The sequence below is a fragment of the Ciconia boyciana genome, chromosome 3, assembly GCF_034638445.1.
Source record: "Ciconia boyciana chromosome 3, ASM3463844v1, whole genome shotgun sequence".
NCBI classification, from domain to species: Eukaryota; Metazoa; Chordata; class Aves; order Ciconiiformes; family Ciconiidae; genus Ciconia; species Ciconia boyciana.
In genome coordinates, this window is record NC_132936.1 from 86929864 (window position 1) to 86948552 (window position 18689).

The 18689-nt window shown below is 39.5% G+C and overlaps 1 protein-coding gene across 2 annotated transcripts in view; it reads left to right on the forward strand.

Annotated features, from left to right (window-relative positions):
- Window positions 1-18192, forward strand: part of CHRM3 (cholinergic receptor muscarinic 3) — a 282904-nt gene extending 264712 nt beyond the window's left edge. For both annotated transcript variants that reach the window (XM_072858005.1, XM_072858006.1), the window contains one exon: window positions 16371-18192. In XM_072858005.1, coding sequence (XP_072714106.1) covers window positions 16371-18192 — 1822 coding nt within the window. The remainder of the gene's footprint in view (window positions 1-16370) is intronic.
- The last annotated feature ends 497 nt before the right edge of the window (window positions 18193-18689 follow it).

The following is an 18689-nucleotide window of genomic DNA, read 5'->3' on the forward strand; positions in this document are numbered from 1 at the left end:
ACTGTAGAAACCCTTATTTCTGCTGATACATTGCGTCTCAGAAATTGTTTCCTCTGGTACACTAATGAATCTTTTTTTTTTTTTTTTGCCCTTGTCTGACACAATTTACCTCTACCTTGGCAGCAAAAGTCATTTCCTCCTGTGAGTAAATGAGTGATAAAGGACAGATGAAAGGGCAGAAATGTGCAAGTGCCATCAAAACCCTCATTTTTTAGTTTTAATATGCTGCAGCTGCAGACGTGGAACGTTTCTCTTGCAGTTGAAAGCACAGCCAGCATGGGACTACTGATAGGTTTACATGAATCCTAAAGAGTCGCAGCTTATTTGTATTCGCTAATAAACTGGAGCTTGGAGGATACTGACTGTATAGATACATTTTCAGATGGAAGCATTGTGAAACAGCAATAAAGATTAGCAAGAGGGATTGATGGGGAAACAGAGACATTTGGAAAAGCAAGCTCAGATCAAAACAGGCTACAGTGAGATTGAAGCACTATTCTCCTTTTCAAAAGCTAAGGTAAATATTAATACCTAGCAGAGTGACTGTGATTCAGAACTGTCCCTCGTGAATACATTTTGCCTTTTGAAAGTCTTACCAGTTCTCCAGCAACAATTAATATTATTAAGTGTCAATAATTAAGTTAGTATTACTTCCTTCAAGATCTTGGAATTCCTGTATGAATTCATAATTTATCACTAACCAGTAGAAATGCAGATAGTCTGAATCGCTGAAATTGGGCCACATTTGCTGATTAAGGGTAGGATTTCTGAAAAAGCTAGAGACACTGGATGCTACATGCCTATTCAAAGTCAATAGGTACTTTTCAGTGATGGATAGGTACCCCAATGCTTTAATTTTCATTAAGCATTTAGTTAGAAAATGTATTTTTGGCACACAGTATTGAGAATGGCAGGGAAATCCAGCCCCATTTTGATGATAAATTCACAATATAGCAAAAAATCTAGAAAATCCTGCTGTGTGCTGTATTGATGATAGAGCAATTCAATTAAATCCGTCATACTCAGTGGTGTAGACACAAAGTAAATAATAAAAGCACCCTCAGATGCCATTATACCTGGGCTGATGCACCTTAGTTTTTCCCCCTGATAGTGTTTCAAACCTGATATTATGTAGTTTGTCACTCCTGGAGGTATCCATACACATGATAGCTGGTTCTGACTTAACGTACACCAAATGCACCTTTAAAATGTAAATAAATTAATAAATAAGGCATGTTTTAATGATGCTAAGTAACGTACATTATTGTTGTAAAGCAATCGTATTCAGGGACCAGAGCAGTGTTGTTTCTTATCTCTCTGCTCAGAATTGCTAACATTGGTTTGATTAAAAATTCCAGGTTTATGTGTCCCTGAAACATTATTTTGGCTGTGCAATCCTAAGAAGCAGAGGTCCATCTGGTGTGAGTATTTGGTCTCTGAAAGAAGCCAGCAGCCAGTGATTACGGATCCACCTAAGAGTGGGACAGGGATACTGAGCTGCCTCATCTTCAAAAACCCCTTAAACACTGCTTCCAGCTGTTACACCACCACACCACCATGTCATTGTTTGGCCCCTCTGGTCAGACTATATTACAGTGACATGGGTCCTGCATTCCTATTCACAGCTATCGTTCAATTTACTGTTACAAATTCAAATTAGTCTTCTTGTGCTACAAGGGAAAACAATACATCCTCCTGATATGAATGAACTTGTCCTAATATGTCTTCTTTGAAAGCTCATACTATTAAAACAATTTGGACAGAGTTAAACTGGCAATATAACCACTCTAGAAGATAAGACTTTAGGGCAGAGACAAGGTGGACACCCAGTTTACATTGTTTTTTATTTTGGTGGAGCTTGAGCATCTTGTACTTTGTGCCCTCAACAGTCTCTTTAATGTTTTTAGAAAGAAATATCAAGAGATCTCTTGGAGCAAAACATAAAATGCTAAAAACTGTTTCCTTTCTGGGAGACGAGGGATACATGTTGTTATAAGGGACCACTGATGCGATATTTCTCATCATCTGTAGAGTCATGAGGGATATATGACATAGAAGGTTTTGTGTATAAGCAACTTGGAGCTCTGCTGCACTACCAAGGCAAGCAAAGCAGGCAACAGTGATTGTATTTTGTTCGTGTGTTTGCACATCTGAGAACAATACATTGAAGTGCACAGAAGCACTGACAGTGCGGGATCCTTGTAGCTACAAGGATTACAAAAAAATCCCACTTTGCTAGAAATGCTGCACATAAATATAGCAGCTCAGGCACATTCCTGCACTGTTCATCTTGCCTGGCTATTGCTGGCAATAATCATAGAATGCAACAGTGTTTGACCTCCTGAAGACCAAGGTTTTTCAAATGTCAACACAATACTCACATGTTCACTTTCATAATAACATGGTTACGTGCCTTGCACATCACTTCTGGACTGACCCATGAAAAGTATTAGTTATCACTAAAATATGAATGTCACTTAAAGAGAAAAGATAAAGAAGCCAGTCAGGATGTGGACTCAAGTCTCTTATCACATTTCAGCACAGAGCCGCTTGAGGAGCCAGCTCCAGTTTCCTTCCGCGTGCCCTCTCCCCCTGTATTTCATGCACATACAGCCAAAACCAGGCAGTGCATTTTCCTTGTGCCCATGGGTTTATTAAGATACCATAGACTCGCTCCCTTTCAGCGGCCGCTGCCTCCCAAGAAGCAAGGAGCCGTTGGGGCTCCCAGGGCAGCCAGCACCAGCCGGGTCCGTTGGCTGCCTGCTGCTATCACCGGGGGATCAGTGTATCAGATGGCCTGCTGCTTATCTGTGCCCCTCTTCTGCTACGGCACTTCACTGATTTGAGGATAGGCCTGGGAACAAGTTGCTTTTCTTTTTCTCGTCTGTCATTTTTAATGTCTTCTTGCTTTATTGAGATTGAGTTTTCCCCGCCTCCTTTCTCTCATGAAACAATACTGAATGGAAGAGGTCCCGTGCAATGACTATTTCAGCAGCAAGCATGGTGGGTTTGCTCAGCCACTTGCTCTGCAGCAGCCGGGGTGGCAGGAAGAAGGACTTGACTCGGAGCCTGACACATTTATCTGCCATCGCCTGGCCACAGCTCACTGCGCCGAGTCGCGGGCTCCTCCGTAACACCTGGTCTCTTTGGAAACCTGATTCTCTTTTTAGCTCTGTTCTTCATGCTACTGCACCAAGCATCTGCGATCAGGTCTCTCTCTCAGCTGAAATGGTGTAAAACTGAAGTAACTGGGTGAGGGATTCTTTTTTAATTTATTTATTTAACACAAGGTGTGGGTTTCCTGAGAGGCTGGGAGGCAGTGTGGCTTCTTCCTTCTCTTCACTAAGGTCATCGCTGGTACTTTTGCTGTCACACATATGAGAAATAAGACATTGATTTGTTTATAATATATGCCAAAACAACTCTGTGCACTCATCTTGCTCTATAATTATTAACAGAACCCTTGTCCTTCCCTTCCTACTCTTTGAATTTGTATTTCTGCTGTGACAAACAAAAATATAGGTTCTTTAGGACAGAGGCATTTTTTCCAGCAGCTCTCAAGCAATTATTTTTCTTGCTTAATTTGGAGTAATTCATCACTGAACATGCTTATTTGTCTAGAAGGGGTTTACAAGCCCCAGCTATACTTGACACCTTCACTCCGTTATACCTGGCCTCCTCTCCTAACTATAGCTGTGGTTGTAATAGCCTCACTTTCTTACAGAGCCATGAGGGCTACTGTAGGAAGAGGGAGGACTGATGACAGAGAATTGCTGCTCCAACTAATGGAAAAGTCTTTTTATTTCAAGTGATTTTGTTGCTACTTTGAGATACAAGAATCCTTATCCCGAAAGAGGTGATTGCCTGCATGCCCTCCCTGCTTCCCATGCTGACTTCAGGTTCCCATAAGGAGTTATCGGATTGCATCTTAATAATCCTTTTACCATGCTCTACCTATTCAGTTGTTTTACCTTCTGCCATTCCTTCTGCTGTATTTTATAATCCATGTTCCTTTTATCTTTATCCAGATTGTTGTTGTTTGTACAGTGCAACTTCATGCAGGGCTTCAGGAGCTTTTAACACACAAGCATTCCCAAGCACATGCAGTTTATGCTGATCGTTCACTTTTCCCCTAGTACCCCAGCCCTGGGTGCAAACCCTAGCTGCACCTCATCCTCTCCAAAGGACATTCCCTGGCCAACAGGGCACGGTTTTTAGGAGGACACAGTGACGCTACAGTACAAGCTTCTCTCTGAACAGAGGGAACCAGCTCAGAAGTCCTGCAAACTGGGAATACTGAATTTAAAACATGTCTGGGAGCTGTTGCTCAGGTCATGCAGGCGAACAAGAGGCAGAGCCTACACTGGCTCTTCTACAATAAACCTTTCATCCTGCAAGAAATGGGAGGGTAGGGTACCAAGAGCAGCAACTGAGGTTTCCGTTTGTCCTTCGCTCTGATGTCCACCAGCAGAAGTCCAAAATCCATTTACCTCATCTGGAGTCTGTCCGCCGATTGCTGCAGATACTTACCTAATTAAGACTTCTCAGTCCTAGGAGCTTTTACCCACATGTATCACTATAGGACTGCCAGGAAAGGTTAAAAAAAAAGAAACAAAATACCCTCCTGAATGGCAACCAAACAGGGATTTCTTTTCTGATCCTAAAAAGTAATTGGTCAGATAGACCCACAGCAACCTGGAAGCAGAGCTCACTGGCAAACCAAAGCATAAAAGTGGGGCAGCTGGAAGATAAAGGCAGATGAATGGAAGGAAATACTTAATACTTAATGAAGCATTGATACTTCTTTTTTTGGGCAATGGGACTCGGTGAAACCACATGCAGCATGCATCCCTATTCTTAGTTCAAGCATTAAAATTCCTCTGACCTTTCAGGGCAGAAGATACTTTTTCTAGGTACAGATTCTCTTTCTTCTAGCTTTCCACTTCCTTTCTGGAAGTAACATATACTACTTGCCATTTCAGCAACCCTATCAAAGCTGGGAGAAATATTTTCCTTCTAATTTAGTTATGACTCCTGTTTTTAAGTCTTTTGTTCATTTTCCTAGACTGTAATGGGTTTGCAAAATGCAGGTTTTATAGGCTTGAAAGAGCAAATGCAACCAATCATGAGTCCACTTTACCTTCTTATTTTAGAAGCAAAATCCTGTTACTTAGATAGCAACCTTTACAGCTAATGTAATTGTATCTCCATGTCTCTCTGCCATGTCAGAATGCATGAATCCTCAGAAACAGCAACAAGGAGGGAGTGCAGAGTACCATAAGTGTGTTAGCTAGATAGCGAGTAGAAAACTTGTAGTGTAGTAGATTAATACATAGTTTCTGAATTTGAAAATGGTCTTTTTTGTTGATGGAATGATTGTAACATCTTAGAAGCATGCAGATGAAAACCTGAAATTATATAGTTCAAGATAATTCATGTTGCAAAACTGCATATACAAAGTTGAGGAATGCCTGTGCATTACTAAATTCAGCTTTGAAGTAGCCTTTCAAGGTAAGGTGATATTATTTTAGAGATCTGCATAAGTCAATCCTCCTGTAGTGTGTGGAAACCCTGTGACAGAATTAGGAATACACTTGAGTTCCACATTTAACTTAACTACGAGTCCTTCCTTTTTCCTCCTCAGCCTTGTGCCTCCTTTACTACATACCTCCTACAAGCATAAGGAAAGAGGGTCTTAAAGAAACTTGTGCTCTGCTGTGCAACTGCGATTAATTGCTAGGGCAGGTCCATTCTGCACACTGAATAAAATCACAGCTTTGTGAATGTGTAGTCTTTATACTAGAACTGATTTTTAAGACTGTAGTGCAAAAACTTCAAACTCTTGGGATATATTTCAAGTAGACAGAAAAGGCAGATATTCAAGCAAACAAATATATAGCAACCTAATGAAATGCTAGTAGGAAGAGGACCCTGCCACAAGGGTTACCAACAGGCATTTATGTAGAATAACTCAAAATACATTTTTCATTAACACCTCCTTCCTCTCTGTCAGGACTATTTTCATTGGGCATGTCTCCATTTATCTTGCTGTGTAACTCAAAAAAGCAAACAACCAAAAAAAATCCCCAACCCTGCAAACAAACCCTAAAAAAAGATTATAGCGCTGGAACATTATTTAATTACTTGTCTGTATCTGAATAAAGAACAATTGCTTGCATGCATTAAAATCTGCAGTACCTGCTACCATTGATTTCCTGCGACAGGGGATCGGAGTTTGGATTGGGCCATTTTGATTAAGTTACAGAATTCAACCAGGACTTTCAGATGTGTCTATTCCAGAAAAAAAGAAGTTAACTTGGGCTACAGCACAAAACACAGTTGTCGGTAATTTGGCTGGTAGTTTGATTCAGACCAATATTTGGATGACATGCATTTCTGTTAGCTTCTGTCCCTATCAAGGAATAGATATAATTTGGTTATTATTTGCACGTATAAGTCGTAGGCTTTATGAAAGACTAGTTAAGATTTTGTTGCCAAGTCCAGACTTTTGCTTCTGAATAACTATTGTGCCACCTAGTGGGTATTAAACTACACTTTTAAACAGATGGAAAGATTGACTTAAAATACACTGGTGAATAATGAAACATAGTATTTATACAAATATTTCTAGTGACTTGTTGAAACAAAGCATTTTCCCTTTTTGTCTCATTTATTACCAAGGTGTTCCATTCAGGTAAAAAATATTCCGTTTCAACTATATCGTAGCATTTTGCTTGCAATTGTATTAAAGAAATATAATTTATAAAAAAGGCACACACAGAGCTCTTTACCTCCCTGGCAATAGATCCATTCCTTAATAAATTACTGGCAAATTTTGTATGCTTTTACGCTTTGATCAAATTATCAGTACGAAAGGATATCCCCAAATCTCAACTGTTAGGAATTTCCATTCTGTAATACAATTAAATAAATAAACACACTGAAAATGTTATTTTCTGACCAACTATGCCAATTTTCACTTGAAACCAAACTAAAATTCTTTAAAATATTACTATGATTGCATGTTTTAGAGCATTATTTAGAACAAATAAGCAATGTGATTAAAAACATAACATTTTGACACAAAGTTTCTCTCATAAAATTTCCTTTTTGTTATAAATAGTTCCAGTGTCGAAATATCTATATAGATTTCATTAGTTAATAGCTATTTCTTAGCAATTTTTTTCCTCTAGCTGAAACCTCTCAACAGTTTGGTTTTTTTTCCTTTCAGCTTTTTAAGTAAACCATCTGTCCAGTGTGGGAGTGTTGGTTTTGCTGCAGTAGATAGCAATAATATTTCAATCACCAAAGCCAATAACGATAAATTTCCCTTAATAGAGTGTTTCCTAACATTGTTCAAGTCACTTTATTGCATCTTATGTAAAATTGCCAAACTATCCATCAACAAAAGCTATAGTAGGTGGTCTGCATTTTTAGCACCTGCATGCAATGCCATAGTTACAGTCAGCAAAAGTACAATTTAGAACCTTTTAGGATTCTCTCAGACTCACGAGAACTTTAAACTCATGTTATTTAACACATTTAAATGATGTATGTTAGAGATCTTTCATAGAACAGGGCCTGACACCAGGTAAACATGATATCTGGACTGGAGGCTTTGATAGTTCTTTGCCAGACCTTGATGTAAACACAAACATTTTTTATTATTTTCCCTAAATAAATAATAAAGTGGAGCTCATCTGCTTTCAGCAGCGTTTGTCAAAAAATATCTGAGATTCAGCTTGAAGTTGACAGAAAATGAAATTACTTTCCCAAGAAAAAACCATAGTTTTTGAAAAGACAGAAAATCAAAACTGTGGTTTGAGTTTTTATTTATGTTTTAGTTACGGCTATTTATTTTTCCTCCATGGAAAGGATTTCCAGAAAAAAATATTTTCCATTTTCTGGTTTCAAGGCCTGACAGCATTTTGTCATTTCATTTTCTTCTTGCAGCCAAATGAAATTTAGAAGAGTGTGTCAGGTGTCAGGTGAGGTTCTTTAAAGCTCAGTGTCCAGGCTCTCTGTCTTCTTTGATACTTGAAAAATGGTTGTACTGTTTTCCAGTTTTCCCTGGTGGTACATTGTGTCAGTGAGCAAACAGTAAAAGCAAAAATGTGTTTATTTGTATAGCATAATCAATTGATTACTTTGTTTTAACACAGTTTCATTAAATATAGTAAAGAGGTTTGCTAACAAAGTCTGTTGTTCCCTGTAAATGTTCTTAAAGGCTAATACTCACATTAAATATGGATTTTAAATGCATGCAAGGATTACTAAATGTAGGACTGGATTACAAATACAGTAAAATTTATTTGTTTTATCTAGCATTGGTAGCAAGCTCTTCTTCATATTAATTTGCTCAAACATGATTATTTTTATAGAGAAGGATGCCTTTTTAGTAAAAGAGGAGAAATTCACTCAGAAGGCTTGAAATTTTTTTTCTCTCTAGGCACATATTTTTCCATGCTTGGTCCAGGTATTCTAGCATTTAACAACATCTAGGAGGACACTAGAGTTAAGTGTAAGAATTCCCATTACTTTATTTCACATGATCAACATTAAAATGTGATCTTTAAATACCTCTTTGGGAGGACTATCTGTGGAGTCACTGGACAATAATAAAGAGATAGCTGAGTGCACAGTGAAATTTTAGATCATGACTTTGCTTCAACATCATAATAAACAACAAAATATTAAGCAATACTATGTAAAACAAGTGTATAATTAATACAATATTGAAATGAAGTCTCTAAGATGGATAGCTTTTTACTTAAAGGAAAAAATATACACCTCACGCATAAACGAGATAATTAAATGGCTGGTATTCTTCTTTCATCTCAATCTAATTTCATGTTTAAATTCAACATAGTAACCAACCCTTCAGCCAAACCTTTCTGTCCCTAGATACCTGCAATGCACAGCATTAAAGTCAGTGGGTTGCTCAAGTGAGTAAAACTCAGTATTTGTTTGTAATTCTGGCTCCGTTTGGGACTGCATGTCTGCTTCCTCCAATATCAATTAGGCAGATGGGATGTGATTTTAATAAAGCTCTCTGAAAGAGAAACTGGCTGGGATTTAAATAATTTCCTTTCTTCATAAGAACACACCTCACAGATTTAACTGTTTGAGCTGGTAGTCAATATTTGCGGTAATCTTAATTAAGCAAGACCTAATTTGCTCTGGTTTTCAAGCATTCGAAAATTGGAGACACATCCAAGCTCAGGCTTGTGAAGATTTCACTTTGTCCTGTATGAGTTGTTCAGACAATAACCACTAAGTGCATGTGGCCGAGAAAGAACCGTGCCGTTCCTTCAGCAAGTCTGCGGCTGCTACACCTGATGAACCTTCACTGCCCTTCGGCCGTACCACAACTGAGAGTAGTAGCTCGTTTCTGAAGCTTCTCCCTGGAATCGTTTTAGAGGATTTCAAGATAGGATTATTTTGAAACTAAAAGTCATGGGATGAATGAGTATTGGGTCACTGAGGCTAAAGAATAAATAAATAATAAATAGCACAGAAGCACTTATTCAGTAAATGTGGATATCTGATAAAATCACTGTCCTTTTAACTATGCAGACTAGGATGTATGTTTGTTATATATGGCATATTGGGAAAAATTATGCAAGAGAATTATACAGTTCATGTAACAAATTCAATCTTAAATGGAAGTCTTAAGCGCAAGGGATCAGAAATACACATCTGGATTTTTGAAATGGCAATAGATGCAACATGTCTGAGGTTTTTTTTCTTTTCTGGTACTCGTGGTAGCACAGTATTTCTTCTTACTTCTGTAGCTGTCTAAATAAGCAGATGTTTCCACTGAAATCGCTGGCCATTAAAACATACTAGTATTGAAAGTTACATTTCTATCGTAATATAAAAACCCTCAGTGAAAGGTTCATACTACATGAAGTAAGGTGTTTAGAAATGCAAATATTGTAAAAACAAACACGGTATAAGCAAGCAAGGCCCACGGTGGATGCTGCAGATACAGCCGGGCGGTATGCATGTAAGCCTCTCAGTCCAAGTGAAGGAGATGGCAGGTGTTTGGCAAAAGCTAACTGGCAAATTAAGGCATAAAAGAGGCTCTTCCCGTGGCCCAGCTTTAGATACCGAATTCCCTGGCTGCGTTAGGTGGGCAGGCTCTCTTGCTCCCAGTGCGGCACCCTTACGCGTCCCAGCAGGAGCACTTGAGGTAGCATGCCCCTGCCTCTCCTCCCGCGGAGGGCTGCTCCCTTCTGCTGAGTGCAGGGCAGCAAGGGAGACGGCTCGGGTAGTTTGGTGCCGTGCGTTAGGTTCTCTAAACTCTCTCCAAAGTAATGAAAACAACACATACAATTAAAGAAATGAGTTCCTAGTTTGCTCATGCTAGACCTCACACACTAACAGCAGCAACGCAGTAAGCAAATAATAAGCAAATCTAATTCATTAATCACAAAAGCGATTTTAAAGCACTGACATTATATCTAGGTGATTTTAGTAAGCGTAAGCAAAACATCTTTATGGATGGAAAATGGAAGAGCTTGGGTTGAAGTGTTAGTGGGATGTGTTTGACTGAGCTTTATCTATATGAAGTTGATAGCTAATTAGTGAAAGATATAGTCTTTCCTTATAACAATATTTGGAATTACGTGACAAAAGTATATGTAAATATATCTGCAGATATATGTGTGTGTGTGTATACACACACATATGTATATATACACACACACATCTGTATATATATCTGCAAATATATACATATACTTTCATCTGCAGACATATACACATACTCTTGCCACATTTTATATGTGACATTTGTATGTATATGTTCTTATGTGTACATATATATAAAAGTATGAAAGTATATCAGTTAGTTGTCTGTATCTACTGTGAACGTGTAAGTGTCTAGGATATTTCATAATGGGATCGATTTCTATGGTTCTGTATTCTTGTTCTGCAAAGATGCAAAACTATATTGAATGTAATATATTTCATCATCAGTATAAGTAAGTCATGGTAAATCTGAGGTCCTGTTCACTAATAATTACACTGTGCGTCCTGTTACCACATACACATTCATAAGGAATCCATTATCTTGTGCTACACTAGCTGCAAGTGATGTGGACTGCTGTATAAGAAATGTAAAATCGTGAATGCTAGTGTGAATACTTGCATCTTCATTTTTTTCATTTTAAGTTTTTAAAATTCTTTATTGTGTTTTGAAAAAAAAAACCCACTATGTGTGATTTGAAAAATAGGTATATGTGATCTTGGGCATAATTTCAGGAAAACCTTAAAATTCATATCTATTTTTATTTTACCAAATATTAGTTTTGGAACAAAGCTTATGTGCTAGTTTAGGTAAGCACATTAAGCATTCTAAAGGCTTGGTTTCTTTATGTTAGAAAACAGTTTTATAATTCACTGCATGGAGTTCTCTGCTGTTTAGGCTAATGTGCATACAATAGCAATGCGGAGGAAAATGGAAAAATAAGGTAAGCAATTTTCTCGTCTGTGCAAACAGATGGGATGTGAAATTCTTCAATCATCAAGGCTTGCTGGTTTTGAGCTCACATACAGCCAAGCCCACTGAGTGCCGTCTGACTTCCCGGAAAATGCATCTTAGAGCCCTTTAAAGACAGCAAGCAGTCAGACTTCTCTGCAAAAATGGAGGTTGCGTGTTTGTGAATAGGAAGGTTTAAGGAAAGGAAAAAATACGGTAAACTGAAATGTGAAGTATTAACGAGACTGCTGAAGTATGAAATAAGCAAAGAGAGAAGAAATGCAGTGAAAATGTGTGACAGAACTGTTTCTACTGTCTATTCCAGTTTACTTTCTGTTTACAGCAATGTGCAATTAATGAGGCTATTCCCAAAATTCAGGCTTTTAAATCTGCGTTATGGCCATTTATTGAAATTAGTGACCATTTCTGGAGCCACTTTCTCCTTCCCTTCCAATGGGTCTGAGTGGGATATCTAATATCTCGGTCCCGCCAATGGAGCAGGGAGCAGAGGTGCCTTGGGAAGGACGTATGTGAAAGTTTGCATAGCCATTGCCTGCACTGTGCCTACTCTTTTCCTGAATAATGCTGGGAAGTGTACATTGCCTCTGGTGTTCTCTGGCCTGTACATTTCATAAGCTCTTATTAAAAAGCAGAAACAAGAACAAAAAAACCCAAACCATGGTGAATAGCACAGCAGTAATCTTAGGTAAGTAATTATATATTCTTGGGCTAAAAATAGTTTCCTTTGTTACTCCCTGGCTTGAAATCGTAATGTAGTGTGTCGTATCAATGATTCGTACACTCTCATCCTGGGATATAAACCTGTAATCACTTCACAGTTTGGTTTGTTTGCCTCACTCAGGCTGTGCTGCACTGTTTGTTTTAGCAAAATATTTGTGGCTGTTTTCCCACTTGGCCGCACATCATTCTGTCTTTGAGCCTGGCTTGCTGGGCAGGCGCTGGCAGGCTGCACCGCAGGGCGTGCTGTCCTTTTTCTTGGGCCCGGGACACCTTCTCCTTCCCTGTAATGCTTCTTCTAGAGAAAGCAGAAAACGCATGGCAGTTTTGGAAAATGATGGGTACCTTAGCTTGCTTTGGCTTCCTAAAAGGAAGAAAATCCAGTTGCACTGGTCTGGTATGTTATGGTGGTGGTGGTAGTGATAGTTTTTTTCTGTGCAGCTGAGCATAAGGGTGCTACATTTTTCATGGGATTAAACAGTTCCATTACAGGAGCTTGTAGAAGAGCCAGAATAACAAAGGGCTGTACTCATCATCCTGCTAGCACTTCCATTTTATCGAACAGTCCAGTCAATGCGAGTTTAGGGGTCCCCTTAATGCCTGAGGAGTTTAAAAAGCCGAGTTCCAGCTGCAGGATTGCACTGGGCAGCAGGGAGCTGTCAGTGGGTTGCTCTCGCTCTCCTCTTCCTCAGTTGCTGGACTGCTGAGGACTGTGCAGGTTTTCCTTGAAACAGTGTCTTAGCGAAGTTACTTTGAAGTCCAGGGACGGGAGACCTGACCTGAGAAATAAAGGTTTGGTTCCAGCACTTGCTCGGTGTCTGAAAGACTGCAGCTGAAGTGCAGTTTTCCCAGGCTTCCTCGTGATGAGTCTTTCGAAGCCCGGCATTTCTGAAAGGATTTATTGGTTAATTTACATTGAAACTCCATTTCAAAGTCTACAATTAAACAGAATTCACAATCAGTTTATGGACTTAGTGCAGCATTTACACATTCATTTTGCAAGATTATTTGTATCTTTTATGTGGTAGTTGTTTTGGACTTCCAAGGCTAACACTTAGGTTAGTTTATGGTTGTGTTATGCAATGAAAATGGGAAGTACTACCAAACTGTCAACTGTTTTTATTTCTCAGTAATACTGTTATTTCTACCATCACTTCTAAGTGATACTGCTTTTTATTCTAGGCCCTGCAGTGAAAGTTTTATTTCCTTTATCAGTGTCTTCTGCCTGGTCTTTTCTTTTGTATTAGAAGATACCAGCTTGTCTTTTTTTATGAAAAAGCAGCATAACAATATCATTGCCTTCTAAACTTACCCGTCAGACTTCTCAATCAACGTTGATTCCTGACTATGTTGGCTGTTACCTTGTAGAGGTTTTACAAGTGTATGTCTGTGAAGGGGATGCTTTCTGGCTTTCATCCTCTGCTCTCTGTCCCTAATGTCAGTGAAGGAAGGTCTGCACCCTATAACATTAATCATTTCTGGCATATATTTAGCAAATATCATTATTTCAGATCTCTCCTACTATTCTGGTTTTGACCTCATCCTATCTGACAGCTCTGGAAAAGCTGCCTGCTTCCTAAGTAAAACATTGCAAGAAGGATGGTTTCCAGCAATCCTGTTTGAGTCAAAGATTTCTCCCCCACTGTGACTAACCACCCTGGGCCATAAACAACTGGCAAGAACATTGTCAACACTTGCTTAAGTGGTTGCTCACAAGTGAACTGTGTTTTTGTCTCACCCACGCATTGGAAGGGGCAAGCCAAACTTGAATACTGCTTCACTGTCTTCTTCAAAGGAGAACGTTATTGTACATCGGGTTTCCACAGGCTATCATTTGTAATTTTTGAGTATGTGGCATCTCCATTTTTATAGACATGCAAATGAATGTTGTCTTTGGACAAGGCAAAGGAGTGAGCTGGTATGAGTGTGCCTGAGGGGGTGTGAATGAAAGCAAGAGCGTGCTTCTCATCCAGACCTCTGCTTGCCTTTTTGCAAATGACTTTCTGCAGACTTTCATTTCATGAGTGTAGGTGGGATGAGTCTCTCTCTCTCACAGTGCAGATTTGACTTCTGCAGCTTCTTTGAAACAGTATGATAGGGATCAGTGAGGACATGTTGCTGTATGCTTGGTGGCCTGAACTACACCAGCTCCACAGTCAGTAGTATATCCTGAGGAAGAAAAAAAAGAAATATGTTGTGTCCCACAGCTTCTCTAATAGACGGCAAGGACATGGTGAAATTTTTTCAGCAAAGTTCACTTAGATTTTCTTGGGAAAGGAACAATTAAAATGGTAAAAAATATTGAAAATTTTAGAGGAGCAGCTTGACAAATTTTCAGAATGTCTGTTTGCCTTCTATTTCATGCAAAACTCCCCATTGCTTTCATATGAACTTTGCAAAGAAAAGAAAACTTGGAATGTCAAAGTTTTTTGATAAAAGACAATTTTATTTTCAACCTACTTTGATTTTAAGAAAATCAAAGTTATCAATGTTATTTTACAGTTTATGACATTCTTACCATTTTTCTTTTTAGAAATTGTTTGAGTTGCCCCAAATATTCAATCTTTCTGTCAGGGAAAGAGTTAAATTTAACTGTGTGATTTCCCAGAGCAATATTTACTGTTGTTATTATTATGTTCACATCCTGTCTGATATGATGATGAATGCATTAAAAGTGGATTGAGTTAGATTAGGATAAAGCAGCATCATTGTCACCTTTTCTTCCTATTAATAAAGAGAAAAATTAATATCTCATTTACACTAGATATCAAAATATGGGGGGGGCGTTAATTATTGTGCATATGGTAAGGGAAGGAATTGTTGGTCTGTTTACTGCATATGTCAAAGAAGCTGCACCATTTAAAATCACATAATGTCTTATGGCTTGCTAACAAAACCAAGTACAGTTCAAGGGAAAACAGAATTTAGAAATTAATTAAAGAACCAAAACCAAAACCTCCTCTTTTGGGTAAATATTTTGTGTAACACCAGTGCATTGTGATACTCATTAGTATCATGCCATAACATATTGAGTCTGGAAGGATTCACACTTACAAACAAACAAACGTTTCTCTTTGACAGCGTATTTTGTTTAACATTTACTATCAGTGATGGATTTTGCATCAGAATTCTTGCTGCTTGATAACTGATTTATTACAATGAATCTAGTCAGTTGACCACAGAAGTTAATAAAATAAGGGAAATGCAAATTCCTATGCTGAGCATGTCTTCATTTTACGTAAGTACTTGGGGGAAAGGATTAAGGCTTAATTATGAATCCCTTTCATGTTTTTTTCCTCTTTTCCTAAAGTGTTTAATGATTGCTTTGACATACATCCGCCAAACATTTCTTCCTGACTCTAGAGACCATATTTTCAATAGAAATTTTAACATGTTTTGCCCCAAAGACATTTTGAAGTCATTAGATGTACAAAGCCCTTAGTACAAGTATAAAAATGTGCATGAAAAATGAATAGTGGCATGTGCAAAAAGTGCTAATGAGAACTTTTAGTGCCTTTATCAGGTAGCTGAAATGTTGACAAAAATGAAAATATCTTTGCAGCCTCACAGGTTAGAGTATCTTGACACAGTGAAATGATGCTGGCTTGTATCTCTGTAGTTGAAGGAAAGACAGAACAATATTTTTGTTTGTCATTAGCTGTGGCAGCAGAGGCTGGGGCTGTGTTTTGCTAGTGCCAGGTTAGCACTGGGGACCAGCATTGATTGGAACTTGGAGGATTTGTGGCTGCATGTGTCTGGCTTTTAGTTTTTGAAGGCTCCAGGATAGTGGGCCGTTGAGATGTAGAGTTCAGGGGAGATCTGTCAGGGAGCGTTTTAATTAAGAGCTAGAGTTAGGGGGCATTGTAATACTACTGTGGGTTCAAATTCTCCTGGGATTTTGGTTCTTCCATGACTGAATGTTTTTAAGGAAACAGTATGTGATTACTACAAAGAGCTCAGATTAATCACAGCTGTAAACTGAGTACTACCACATACACATCTGACTTGGAATGTGTCACAGGCAGCTTGGCTTTTAAAGACATCTTTCAAAGTGCTGAAGGGATTTTATGTATGAATATGCGGACGATTATCTATTTACCATCTTCACCTGTTCACTTGGTTTTTGTTTGTTTTTTCCCTGCTGCAGACTATGTCAGAGAGCCACAATGATCATGCAAAATAACAGTTCAGCCTCGCCCCTCTTTTCAAATGTGAGCTCCTTCTGGAAGAGAGATTCACCTGGACCGAGACTCCTGGATGAAGCAGCGTCGCTCATTGGCAGCTATGATTTCCCTCAGACCACAGAGAGTTTTCCCTTCTCCGCTGTGGAATTGACAAACATGTCCCTAAATGCCACAAGCAAAGACCCTCTGGGTGGACACACTGTCTGGCAAGTAGTTTTGATTGCTTTCCTCACTGGGATCCTTGCACTGGTGACCATCATAGGAAACATCCTAGTGATTGTTGCATTTAAGGTTAACAAACAACTGAAAACGGTCAACAACTACTTCTTGTTGAGCCTTGCTTGTGCAGATTTGATCATCGGTGTTATTTCCATGAATCTTTACACCACATACATCATCATGGACCACTGGGCTTTGGGAAACTTGGCCTGTGATCTTTGGCTCTCCATTGACTATGTCGCCAGTAATGCCTCTGTCATGAATCTCCTTGTCATAAGTTTTGACCGGTATTTTTCCATCACTAGGCCGCTTACATACAGAGCCAAACGAACAACCAAAAGGGCTGGGGTGATGATTGGTTTAGCATGGATCATCTCTTTTGTTCTTTGGGCCCCTGCCATCTTGTTCTGGCAGTATTTTGTTGGCGAGAGGACTGTACCTCCTGATGAATGTTTCATCCAGTTTCTAAGTGAACCTATCATCACTTTTGGCACTGCCATAGCTGCCTTTTACTTGCCAGTCACCATTATGAGTATTTTGTATTGGAGGATCTACAAGGAGACCGAGAAACGCACCAAAGAGTTAGCAGGGCTACAGGCTTCGGGCAGTGAAGCAGAGGCAGCACGTTTCGTGCACCAGACAGGCAGCTCCCGGAGCTGCAGCAGCTACGAGCTGCAACGGCAGAGCATGAAACGCTCCACCCGAAGGAAATACAGACGCTGCCACTTCTGGCTCACAATGAAGAGCTGGGAGCCCAATGCAGACCAGGGGGACCAAGAGCACAGCAGCAGCGACAGCTGGAACAACAACGATGCTGCTGCGTCCCTTGAAAATTCAGCCTCCTCTGATGAAGAAGACATCGCTGCAGAGACCAGAGCCATCTATTCAATCGTGCTGAAGCTTCCTGGTCACAGCGCCATCCTCAATTCCACAAAACTACCCTCCTCGGAAGATCTGCATGAGTCAGGGGATGAACTGCAGAAATCCGACATGGAATCGAAGGAAAAGAAACCTAAAAAACTGCACCCTCCCAAAAGTGTTCAGGATGGTGGAAATTTCCAAAAGAGCTTTTCTAAGCTTCCAATTCAGACAGGGTCAGCAGAGACAACCACAGCTTCTGATGGCATCTCATCAGTGACCAAGACATCTGCAGCCCTGCCCTTGTCCTTCAAGGAAGCAACCCTGGCAAAAAAGTTTGCCTTGAAGACCAGAAGTCAGATCACAAAGCGAAAACGAATGTCACTTATCAAAGAAAAGAAAGCGGCACAGACGCTCAGTGCCATTTTGTTTGCCTTCATCATTACCTGGACCCCATATAACATCATGGTTCTGGTGAACACCTTTTGCAGCTGTATCCCCAAAACTTTCTGGAACCTGGGGTACTGGCTTTGCTACATCAATAGCACAGTGAACCCTGTGTGCTATGCACTGTGTAACAAAACATTCAGAAACACTTTCAAGATGCTACTGCTGTGCCAGTGTGACAAACGAAAACGACGCAAACAGCAGTATCAGCAAAGGCAGTCAGTCATTTTTCATAAGCGGATCCCTAGGGAGGCTTCATAGAATAGTATTTTTTAAACAATTAAAAAAAATAACGAAGGGGGAATGGGACGGGATGGGACGGGACAGGATGGGATGAGATGGGACGGGATGGGATAGGAAGGGATGGGACGGGACGGGATAGGAAGGGATGGGACGGGATGGGTTGGGGGGGAGGGTGGTTCCAGGGTGCTGATTGAAACATTTAAACATCAAGACGTGAAAGCAGCTGCCAGGCTTATGTATCCTTTTAATAAATCCAGTTTAATATAAAAATCAAGTCTGCATTCAGCAAAAACTAACAAACTTCAACGTTTTTACTAAGGAGTGAAAGACTTAATAAAGTTTTCCTACAAATTTGCAAGAAGCTGTATAGCAATTATAAACCCATTACTGATCTGCCCAGCTCTTTGATTATAATCAACTCTGGGATCTCAGGTAAGCACATCTAGCTAGCCCATCTCTTCTGTTTCCAAGGAATCCAACAACTTTCAATTCAAGTCACATACAGATGTAGCAAG